The following is an 11974-nucleotide window of genomic DNA, read 5'->3' as shown; positions in this document are numbered from 1 at the left end:
GATCCTTAAAGTGGGAAATTTCTTGACAGTACAGTTTGTTCAGATGGGTAAGAAGCCAGAATGAAAGTCAGCTGTCCATTAGGTAGGGTAGTGTTGTTCCCCAAAGCAAAAAGAGCCAGCCAAATAACATAAATGTCCATGATACAGGGCACATGCTAGAGCATGACCCTGTGGGCTAATACAGATCAAAATGTGCTTGGGAATTATAGAAATGATTATAGAGATGAATAAGTTTGATGCTAAGGAAGTCCTTATCCATGAACATGAGTTCACTCTTGAAGGATGCACCCTGCAAGGAGTTGTTACTCCATAAGATTTGCAGGGTAATCTGTCAAATTCTTTCTTACTTTCTCTTTCAGTCTCCCTCCCTCCTCCCTCCCTCCCTTCCTCCCTCCCTCCCTTTCCTCTCTGTCTCAGTTTCTGTCTCTCTCTTTCACTCAGGACCTGACCTTTTTGCTCAAGGCTAGTACTCCAGCTCTTGAGCCACAGCTCCTGTTTTTGCTTTTTTTTTTTTTTTTTTTTTTTGTAGTTTAAAGTCTCACAGACTTTCCTGCCTGGGCAGGCTTTTAACCTAGATCCTCAGATCTGAGTCTCCTGAGTAGCTAGGATTATAGGGATAAGCCACTGTTACCTGGCTTCTTGGTTTCTTGTTTGTCTCCCTTCTTTCCTTCCTTCCTTCCTTCCTTCCTTCCTTCCTTCCTTCCTTCCTTCCTTCCTTCCTTCCTTCCTTCCTCCCTCCCTCCCTCCCTCTCTTCCTTCTTTCCTTCCTTCCTTCCTTGGTTATTTAGAAATGAACAGTCTTGTGAACTTTCCTGTCCACCAGGCTTTGACTCTATCCTCAGATTTTAGCTTCCTGAGTAGGATTAGCTAGGATTACAAATGTGAGCTACCAGCATCTGACTTAAAGCCTTGTATCTTGTAATAATCACTCCCTTTCATTTACATATGGTCTGGGATGGCTGTTAGACTCCAGTGGCTAAATTGAGTAGTTGTAATAGAGATTGCCTGGCTCACAAAGCCTAAAGTAGCTAGGTGCCAGTGGCTCATGCCTATAATCCTAGCTACTTAAGAGGCTGAGATCTGAGGATCACAGTTTGTTTATTTGTTTTGTTTTTGTTGCCATTCCTGGGTCGTGGACTCAGGGCCTGAGCACTGTCCCTGGCTTCTTTTTGCTCAAGGCTAGCACTCTACCTCTTGAGCCACAGTGCCACTTCCGGCTTTTTTTTTTTCTATATATGTGGTGCTGAGGAATTGAACCCAGGGCTTCAGGTATATGAGGCGAGCACTTTACCACTAAGCCATATTCCTAGCCCCAGAGGACCACAGTTTGAAGTAGGCCCAGCAGCAAAATCCATGAAACTCTTATCTCCAATAAACTACTAAAAAAATCTGGAAGTAGAGCTGTGGTTTAAGTGGTTGAGCACGGGCCTTGAGTAAAATGAAGCTCAGAGATAGTGCCTAGGCCTTAAATTCTAGTCCCAGGATCTTAAAAAAAGAAAAAAGCCTAAAGTTTTTATTATCTGGACCTTCACAGAAAAAGTTTGCCAATTTCCTGCAGCAAAGGAGCCAGGAAATTTATTGGCCAAGTTTTTCCACCTTCCAGCTATCTCTTCTAGGCTTTTGCTTGGTCCCTGCCAAGGCTTCCGTGTTTACTCTTGGAGTTCTTATCTAGTCTTCCGCTCTTTGTTCATCTGTTGATGCTGAGTTGAAACCCAGCAATCACTATTTACTTTATATATTGTGACACCATGTAAATATCTTCCATTACTGAGCTGATACTCTCCAGGATTATATTTCCTTTCTTGAATTATGTCCAGTTACCTTTGGAAACAATGTTTGATACATCTTCAAAATACATGAAATCTGTTCTATATAAAAGGATCTGCATATGATCAATTGCCTGTACTTACTCCCTAAACCAAGAACTAGATTAATACCAATTAATCACCTGTAACTGTGCCAGTGGGACCTGCCCTGCCCCTCTCCTCTCTTCCTAGCATAAAATATGGTGTTTATTATTCCACTGCTTAAAAAAAATACCGGGGGGCTGGGAATGTGGTTTAATGGTAGAGTCCTTGCCTTGCATGCATGAAGCCCTGGGTTCAATTCCTCAACACCACATAAACAGAAAAAGCCAGAAGTAGTGCTGTGGCTCAAGTGGTAGAGTGCTCTCCTTGAGCAAAATAAGCTCAGGGACAGTGCCCAGGCCCTGAGTTCAGGCCACATGTATGATTAAACCATGCCTTGTTTAGTTGTGACTGTTGATGGGCTCTATTAAAAAAGGGGGATATCTATTTATAGTGTGATCTTCCAGGAGTTATGGTCTTCAGGAAACATTAAATTTCTAAGATTCTTCCACATGACAGTATGTTGTTGAGAGAACTGTTGGCTATTATTAGAAACTCCAGAAAAAAAAAAAAAAAAGACTGGAGGAAGGAAACACAATCCTAATGACCTCTGGCTCTGGGTGAATGACCTTCCAACAGCCCAGCACTGTCCCCTCTTCCAGCACCTTCTCCTGCCATTTTCAAGGTTTAGTCTCTAGGCTGGTGCCTCTCAGCATGGCTGATCTGAGGAAGGCGCTTGTGTCTGCCAGGGCTAGAGCGTGTTTCACTGACTGCTCCCTTCTGTGACAGCCACGGGGGGTCAGGTACACAACTCTGGGCACAGGGGCCACATTCTCCACATGTTCACAGGAGCAGAGAAGCCTGTGGGCCTGCAGAGAATGGACAAGATGCTCAAGAAGAAGAGACGGGTCAGAGCCTTCGCAGAATGTCAACTATTCCTGAAGGCCAGCTCTGCAAGTGACCTTGGGATTCAGAGTTAATGGCCCTTTGCTTAAACTAACTGGAGTTGCATTTTATCCTTTGCTGCCAACTACATGCAAGGATGCCTCAAGAAACCAGCCTTTGCTTTGGGTCCTTTGGTTTGCTAGTGAGTCCTAAAAAATAATTATCTAGTTGGGCCAGTTCATGCTTGTAATCCTAGCTTCTCAGGAGATTGAAATCTGAGGACTGAGATTGAAAGCCAGCCCTGGTAGGTAAGTCCATGAAACTTTTATCTCCAATTAACACTAAAAAATAAAAAAAACTGGAAATGGAGCTGTGGTTCAACTGGTAGAGGGCTAGCCTTGAGGACAAAAATGTGTGCAGATCCTGAGTTCAAGTCCTAGAACAGGTATACACACACACACACACACACACACACACACACACACACAGTGGAAAAAAGGCTAAAAGAATCATCTAAAGTTGGGAGCTGGTGACTCATATCTATAATCCTGTCTACGTAGGAGGGTGAGATCTGAGGCTAGTGGTTCAAAGCCAGCCAGAGTAGAAAAGCCCATGAGACTCTTATCTCCAATTAACCAACAAAAAGCCCAATGTGGAAGTGTGACTCAAGTGGTAGAGCACCAGCCTTGAGCAAAAAAGCCAAGTGAGAGCAAAGGCACTGAGTTTAAGTCCCAGTAATAACACATGCGCACACACACACGCACACACACACTTATCTCAATATGTCTTCCTTCATCTGGTGCTGAAAAGAAGGGAAGAAGTAAGGTACACAGAAGAATTAGAAGTGAGCAGAGATGGAGAGAGAGACAAAGGGGCTGGGGACAGCATGAAGAGGTTTATGGATGGCATCTTTGGAAGATGCATCTAAAGCTGCTGAGAGAAAGTGTTTTCCTCCCTCCCTGCTCGACCAGTGAAGACTAGAGTTGGGGTTGGGGCTGGGGAAGGACACAGGAAGACAAAGGGAGAACTCTCAGAGATGCCAACTGAAGCAGAGAAGCAGAAGCCAGAGGGAGACATCATATCCACAGCTGTGGACTGGGCCCTGAGAAACTGAGTTTCCAGAAAGGGTTGGAATTGAAGCTTGGGGTCCCCTCCCCCATCTCACAGCTCCCCAGGAATGTTCTGTGGCAGTTAGGGGCCCGGCCGGCAGAATAGGCTGAGCGCTTCCGTTGGGTCTGGAGCTCAGGTGTCTGACATGAACGCTTCTCCTCACATTCTTTCCCAGACAGCAGACACTCTGGTCCAATCGGATCCCTCCCCTGAGAGTATTCGGAGAAGGAGGGGCAAGTGAGTAGGGCAAGAGGAGGGCCTCGCCTGGGAGTTGAGGTAAAGGAGAGAAGGGGTTGTATGCCCCTAGGAGCAGAAGACCTGGAAAGGAAGGGGGAGAGGGCTGTATGGCTGGAGTGGAAGCGCTTGAGCCTGGCACCAAAGGAGGAGGCAGGGCTGGAGTGGCAGAGCTCAAGCCTGGCACCAAAGAAGGCTGCAGACCCCTATCCCTTCCTCCAACAGCCACAACTGGCCCAGAGAGCGTCGGAACTCCCAGCTGCCCTTCCTGTGGAGAGTCACCCACACCTTCCGCTGGCTGGCGCAGGTGGCGGCTGCGGAGATCAGCCTGCTGGCCTTCTTCCTGCTCCTGCTCATGGTCTTCTCCGGGAAGTGGCTATACCCCTCTGGGAGCCGCTTCTTCCAGCGCTGCCCTGTGAACGTCACCAACAAAGTCTACAGCTTCGTGTCCACCATGTCCATGGGACTCATGTACCTCTGCAAATCCAAGGGCTGTTCTAATGCAGGCAGTGGTGAGCCCTCCCGCAGCCCAGGCTCCAGGGGGGTGGGAGGGACCTGCCTTTGTCTTCTCTCTCCAGGCATTGTTCTGTGGCCTGCAAGATGGCACTCTACGGACACTAAGACCTACAAAGGCACTTGGTTTTCTTCTCCTGGTGTGGTCAAACTGAATCGTTAATTGGAAAATGTCACCCACTTTGGTTAAATCCAGAGTCAGCACTCTGCTTCTAAAACTGCAAGAGGGGTGTGTGTGTGTGTGAATACTGAGACTTGAACTTGGGCCTGAGCACTGTCCCTTAGTGTTTTCTGTTCAAAGCTGGCATTCTACTACTTGAGCCACAGTTATGCTTTCATTTTTTTTTCTTTTTTGTTACTTGTCTTGGGGCTTGAACTCAGGACCTGGATGCTGTCCTTGAGCTTCCTCCTCCTCCACCAACCCCTTCTTTCCCCCTCCTCCTCCTCCTTCCTCCTCCTCCTCCTCCTCCTCCTCCTCCTTCCTCCTCCTCCTTTCCCTCCTCCTCCTCCTCCTCCTCCTCCTTTCCTCCTCCTCCTCCTCCTCCTTCCTCCTCCTCCTTTCCCTCCTCTTCCTCCTCCTCCTCCCTCCTCCTCCTCCTCCTCCTCCTCCTCCTCCTCCTCCTCCTCCTCCTCCTCCTCCTCCTCCTCCTCCTCCTCCTCCTCCTCCTCCTCCTCCTCCTCCTCCTCCTCCTCCTCCTCCTCCTCCTCCTCCTCCTCCTCCTCCTCCTCCTCCTCCTCCTCCTCCTCCGCCACTTTGGGCTTTGTGATTAATTAATCTTGATCAATTGGAGATAAAAGTCTCACGAATTTTTCTGCCTGGGCTGGCTTTGAACTGTGATCCTCAGATCTCAGCCTCCTGAGTAGCTAGGATTACAGGTGTGAGCTACCAGCACCCAGTTACCTGGACTTGTTTAGCTCAAGGATAGCACCCTACTAGAAGCTCCACTTTGGTCTTGGGGTTCGAACTCAGGGCCTGGGTACTGTCCCTGAATTTTTTTCACCCAAGGCTAGAGCTCTCTACCACTTTGAGCCATAGCACCACTTCCAGTTTCCTGGTGGTTAATTGGAGATAAGAGTCTCACAGATTTTGCTGCCCAGGCTGGCTCTGAACCACTATCCTCAGATCTCAGCCTCCTGAGTAGCTAGGATGACAAGCATGAGCCACCAGTACCCAGCTACTTCCACCTTTTTGCCTGTTAATTAGAGATAAGAGTCTTACAGACTTTCTTGCCCAGGCTGGCTTAGAACTACGATCCTCGCCTCTCAGCCTTCTGAGTTACAGGCATGAGAAATGGGCACCCAGCTGACAGATACGTTTGAATCCCACATTACATGTGGGAGAAGAGCCAGGTGCAGGCTGAGGAGAGCATTTCCTTCCACTAGGCTTGAATACCCAGGGTACTGGGCGGGATATCCTGGAATGCTCTCTCCTAGTCAATGCTCTGGTCCCAGCCATTTCCTGTGCCTCTGCCTTGAGGCCTTCCTTGCCTCTCTGGGCCACCTCTGGCTCCAAGGAATTTCCCTTTTCTGTCTAGTGTCTGTTCCTTGCTTCCTTGAATTTTTGCAATTATTTATTTCCTGAAGTGAGTCTCATCTCTCCTAATCTCTTAGGAATTGGGCCTCCTTTCTCAGCTCCAGGGAAACTAGAGGTTTAGTTCCACATGTTCATTTCTCTGAACATAAATAAAAAAGTATAGGGCTATTAATTTCTTCCACTATGAAAAAAAAAAAGCCGGGGCTGGGAATATGGCCTAGTGGTAGAGTGCGTCCCTTGTGTACATGAAGCACTGGGTTCGATTCCTCAGCACCACAAATATAGGAAAAGCCAGAAGTGGCACTGTGGCTCAAGTGGTAGAGTGCTAGCCTTGAGCAAAAGAAGCCAGGGACAGTGCTCAGGCCCTGAGTTTAAGCCCCAGGACTGGCAAAAAACAAAATAAGCAATAAATAAATGAATAAATAAAAGAAAAGAAAGGAAAAGGAAAGAAAAGAAAAAAAACCCAGCCTTATAGCAATAAGTTTGGGGAAAAGAAAAGTATCATTTATTGTGTAGTTACTCAATTTTTTCAATTAAATCTTTATTTATTACTAAGATATATAATTCTGTGTACATACCAGGGCTTGAACTCAGGGCCTCAGGCTCTTGCTTGGCTTTTATTTATTTATTGGCATGTATGTATGTATGTATGTATGTATTTATTATTAGCACTCTAGCACTAAGCCACATTCCCAGCCAGAGTGGTGAGGATCTATAGATGTGAACCACCTGCACTAGGCTTGCTTGGCTTTTTCATTCAAGGATGGCTCTCTACTACTTGAGCAACACCACTACTTCTGCCTTTTTCTTGCTGGTTAATTAGAAATAAGTTTCAAAGACTTTTTTCTGTTAGTGCTGGCTTTAAACTCTTAATTCTCAGATCTCTGACTTCTGAGTAGCTAGGATTACAGGCATGAGTTGGTGTTGGACTTAAGAGCTGTAATAGTAGCTATTCAGGAAGCTGAGTTCTGAGGATCATGATTTGAAGCCAGCCTGGGCAGAAATGTAAGTGAGATTCTTATCTCTAGTTAATCACAAAAAAAGCCAGAAGTGAAATGGTGTCTCAAGTAGTAGAGCACTAGTTTAGAGCAAAAGATGTTCAGGGACAGTGCCCAGGCCCTGAATTCAAGCCCCAGGACTGGCAAGAAGATAAAATTATGTATTTTTATTAGTATGAATTAGTTGTACAAGAGGAGTTTCATTGTGATACTTCCACACAAGTATACAATGTATCTTAACCTTGGCTGGGAAGTTGGCTTAGTGGTAGAGTACTTGCCTAGCATGCATGAAGCCCTGGGTTCGATTCCTTAGTACCACATGAACAAAAAAAGCTGAAAGTGGCGTTGTGGCTCAAAGTAATAGAGCATTAGCCTCGAGCAAAAGAAGCTCAAGGACAGTGACTCAAGCCTATGACTGGCAAAAAACCAAAACGTATTCTTAACCTCACTTTCTCTTATCACTCTTGGGGCCTCTCCCCTTTTTAAAACAACTTCAACAGATTTCATTGTAATAGTTTCATACATGAAAGTAAACAAACTACTTGGCCCATATTCATCCTCATTCGCCATCCTTTCTCTCTCTCTCTCTCTCTCTCTCTTTTTTTTTTTTTTTTTTTTTTTTTTGCCAGTCCTGAGGCTTGAACTCAGGGCCTGACAACTGTCCCTGGCTTCTTTTTTGCTCAAGACTAGCACTCTTCCACTTGAGCCACAGAGCCACTTCTGGCCTTTTTCTATATATGTGGTGCTGAGGAATTGAACCCAGGGCTTCATGTATGCGAGGCAAGCACTCTTGCCACTAGGCCATATTCCCAGCTCATTCGCCATCCTTTTTAGCCCTCCTCACTCCTGCTGGTTTTCATTCCCCACATCCAACAGAACCTGTTTCACTTTGCTCTGTGTGTGTGTGTGTGTGTGTGTGTGTGTGTGTGTGTGTGTGTGTGTACTGAGGCTTGAACTCAGGGCCTAGACATTGTCCCTTAGCTTCTCTGTGGTGCTCTACCATTTGAGCCATAGTTCCACTTTTGTCTTTTTGGTTCTTGACTGAAGAAAAATATCTCACTGACTTTCCTGTTCAGGGGGGCTTTGAACTTCTATCCTCAGCTGTCAGCCCCTTGAGGAGGTAGGATTATAGGCATGAGCCACCAGCATTCGGCTTATATTGGTTTATTTAGTAAGTACAACATTATTTTACTTTCTATTTTTATTATTTTTTGGCTGGTCCTGGGACTTAAAATCTGGGCCTGGGTGCTGTCCATGAGTTCTTTGTACTCAAGGCTATCACTCTGCCACTTGAGCCACAGAACCACTTCTGGCTTTTTCTGAGTAGTTTACTGGAGATAAGAGTCTCACAGACTTTCCTGCTCAGGCTGGTTTTGAACTGCAGTCCTCAGATCTCAGCCTCCTGAGTAGCTAGGATTACAGGCATGAGCCACCTGTGTCTAGCTAACATTATTTTATTATTATATAAAATGTACATTTCGGGCTGGGAATATGGCTTAGTGGTAGAGTGCTTGCCTAGCATGCATGAAGCCCTGGGTTTGATTCCTCAGCACCACATACACAGAAAAAGCCAGAAGTGGCGCTGTGACTCAAGTGGCAGAGTGCTAACCTTGAACAAAAAGAAGCCAGGGACAGTGCTCAGGCCCTGAGTCCAAGCCCCAGGACTGGCAAAAAACAAAACAAAACATTTCTTTGGTGATGAGTGGGGCTGAACATTTTTTTTTTTTTTGTATATTTGCTCACTTGATTCTGTTTCATCTTTTGTAAATTTAGAGTGTCTCTGTTTTTGTTCTTTTCCCCAGACAGTTATAATCTGTGGATACATCACCCTATATTTTTGGTGGCCATGATGACTTTCCTCCTGGCCTTAGCCCTGGGCCTCATCCTCACTATCTGGTTGCACCTGCCCTACCTGCCTTATCTTCAGAGTTTGCCTAACTTCAGCTTGGTTGGGACCATCCTGAGCTTTTGTGAAGGTGCCTGCTCCCCTCCCTCCCAAGCTCTGAAGAAGAACCTCCATTCTTCTAGCCTTCATCTATCTTCCTGGCACTCCTTTTCTGGATGGGGAGTGGGGAGCAGGGGTCTCTGGGGTTGGAAGTGGTGGGAAAAGAGAACTGAAAGTCAAATTATATCATTTCCTGGCCACCGGGAGGTGGAGGCGATTCCTTGAGTCGGAATTCTGTGTGTTGGTGGGAGCTGTGGCTGGTGGCTCTGGCCTCGCAGACAATGTGGAGTCTCCTGTGGGATTCCTCAATGAGAATGAGACCTCTGCTTTCTGTCTCCTAGTCACCTTCATCTTTCTCACGCTTCTGCTGTTCCCCATTAACCTCTGGATCTTTGAGTTGAAGAGAAATGTCTCCATTCCTATTGGCTGGAGCTATTTCATTGGTTGGCTTGTGTTTAAGCTGTATATCATCTGTGGTAAGTAGACAGCAGGAGGCCTGGGGGAAGCAGGGCCAGAGTGGAAGGGCAGAAGGGGAAATGGTGGGAAGAGGCAATGGTGGGAGGAAGGGAAGGGGCATTGACAGAAAAGCTGTTAGGGACTTAATGGTCCCTCTTCTCTCAACCTGCTTGTCAATCTTTTTTTTTTTTTTGTTCAGTTGTGGGGCTTAAACTCAGGATCTAGGTGCTGTCCCTAAGCTCTTTTTCTCAAAGTCAGCATTCTACCATGTTGAGCCACAGCTCCACTTCTAGTCTGGAGGTTAATTGGAGATAAGAGTCTCATGGACTTCTTGCCATGGCTGGCTTTGAACCGTGATCCTCTCAGGCTCATGAGTAGTTAGGACTACAGGTATAAGCCTCCAGGGCCCAGCTCTGCTTTCCACTTCCTGCTCTCCTGGCCTCTGTTCTTCCCCAGGAATCCTTTGCTATCTCAACCACAAAAATTTCTGGAGCCTCATTCTGAGTGGAACCTCCATGAAGATTGCCTGCTTTGGCAGTTCCAGCATAGTGGAAGAGTCCCCAAGCGACCAAGAGCTTAAGACTATCTCAGACACTTCCAGCTACAAGGAGGAAGTCCCAAATCTGCATCACAATGAGCAGCCACCAGCTTCTGACTGCTTGTCTCAGACTTACAGCTCATTCACACAATCCTTGGTATAGGCTGGTTTTCATCACAGCAGGGATTGAGCAAAAGAGAACGCAAGCCACCTTTCCCCTCTTTCCCCTCCTCCTCCTCCTCCCTGCCTGGTCTGTAGCTTGGGTGATGTGGAATAAATTGTCTATCTCTTCTTTCTTTTTTTTTTTTTTTTTTTTGCCAGTCCTGGGCCTTGGACTCAGGGCCTGAGCACTGTCCCTGGCTTCATTTTGCTCAAGTCTAGCATTCTACCACTTGAGCCGCAGCACCACTTCTGGCTTTTTCTATATTTGTGGTGCTGAGGAATTGAACCCAGGGCTTCATGTACACGAGGCAAGCACTCTACCACTAGGCCATATTCCCAGCCCTATCTCTTCTTTCTTACACTTGGAAATCATTCAGGTGAACTGAGGGAGGAGGAAGGAGACAGGGAGATGAAGTGAGAAAGACTGAGTTTGTTTTCTAGTTCTTCCTGCCTAGGAATCCTTTGGCATCCTTTGGTCCCCAAACCTGCTCAATCTGTGTACAGGAAAATCCTTTTTCAGCCAGGCTTACACCAGAAATCCATCTACTCGGGAGGTTGAGATCTGAGGATCTAAATATGAAGCCAGCTGGACAGCAAAGACTCTGAGAGGCACATCTCCAATTAAGTACCCAAAAGGTGGAAGTAGAGGTGTGGCTCAAGTGGTAGAGCACCAGTTTTGAGTGAAAAAGCTAAGGGACAGTGCCCAGGCCCCAAGTTCAAGCTCCAGTACTGGTGTGTGAGTGCGTGCGTGCACACACACAGACACTGACAAGATTAGGTCCTATATACAATGTGTATATTTGGGTTATAAATCAAGATTCACATAGACACTAGGCAGCCAGCTTGGGCACTGGGATGTGGCCATCTTGCTCAAAGCAGCTGCTTGCTCAGGAGAACACCTGTGATTGATCTTTGTCTTGTGTGTAGAGACCTGCCACCATCAAGCTAGAAGAGTGCTGGGAATGTGGCTTAATGGAATGGCTTAATGGGAATGGCTTGTCTAGCATGCATGAAGCCTTGGGTTCGATTCCTCAATACCACATACACAGAAAAGGCCAGAAGTGGTGATGTGGCTCAAGTGGTAGAGTGCTAGCCTTGAGCAAAAGAGGCTCAGGGACAGTGCCCAGGCCCTGAGTTCAAGCCCCAGGACTAGCAACAAAATAAAATAAATAATGAGTTTAGGGACAGACTGTGAATAGATTAGTAATATTAATATGTAGTATAAGCTGGGCACCAGTGGCTCATGCCTATAATCTTAGCTACTCAGTAAGCTGAGATCTGAGGATCATGGTTCAAAGCCAACCCAGGCAGAAAAGTCCAAGAGACTCATCTCCAATAAACTACTCAGAAAAAGCTGGAAGTGGTGCTGTGACTCAAGTGGTAGAGTGCTAGCTTTGAGTACAAAGAGGCTCAGAGACAGAGCCAGGGCCAAAGTTCAAGCCCAGGACTGCCCCCTCCTCACCCCCCCAAAAAGTATATTATGGTTTGGTGTGTTGGTGCCTGTCTATTTCCAGCAAGTCTTTACTAGTCAAGCTGCTAGGGAGTTAGAGATTAGAGGATCATGGTTTGAGGACAGCTTGGTCAAGAAGTTATTGAGACCCCCATCTCAATCAATAAGTTGGGTGTTGTAGTATATACCTGTCATCTCAGCTATATGGGAGGCATAATTAGGAAGAATCCATCAGAGAGAGTTGCCCTGGGAAAAAACACAGGTCTCTGCCTGAAAAATAAAATACAGTCAGGGGCGTGGCT

At 46.5% G+C, this 11974-nt stretch overlaps 1 protein-coding gene across 1 annotated transcript; it reads left to right on the top strand.

Annotated features, from left to right (window-relative positions):
- The first annotated feature begins 2686 nt into the window (after positions 1-2686).
- On the top strand, positions 2687-10223 carry Odf4 (outer dense fiber of sperm tails 4). Its single transcript, XM_048366001.1, has 6 exons — positions 2687-2755; positions 4018-4079; positions 4302-4588; positions 8924-9097; positions 9408-9542; positions 9979-10223. The coding sequence occupies exons 1-6, from the start codon at positions 2687-2689 to the stop codon at positions 10221-10223; spliced, it is 972 nt and encodes a 323-aa protein (XP_048221958.1).
- Positions 10224-11974: the final 1751 nt, after the last annotated feature.

Source organism: Perognathus longimembris, chromosome 17, assembly GCF_023159225.1.
Source record: "Perognathus longimembris pacificus isolate PPM17 chromosome 17, ASM2315922v1, whole genome shotgun sequence".
Lineage (NCBI taxonomy): Eukaryota > Metazoa > Chordata > Mammalia > Rodentia > Heteromyidae > Perognathus > Perognathus longimembris.
Note: the sequence above shows the minus strand (reverse complement) of the source record. Positions and strands in the feature narration are given on the sequence as shown.

Coding starts and splice junctions, on each gene's coding strand:
- Odf4 (XM_048366001.1), top strand. CDS start 2,687: ATGTTCACAGGAGCAGAGAAGCCTGTGGGCCTGCAGAGAATGGACAAG. Junction 2,756..4,017: donor TGCTCAAGAAGAAGAGACGG/GTCAGAGCCTTC, acceptor ATTCTTTCCCAG/ACAGCAGACACTCTGGTCCA. Junction 4,589..8,923: donor CTGTTCTAATGCAGGCAGTG/GTGAGCCCTCCC, acceptor TCTTTTCCCCAG/ACAGTTATAATCTGTGGATA.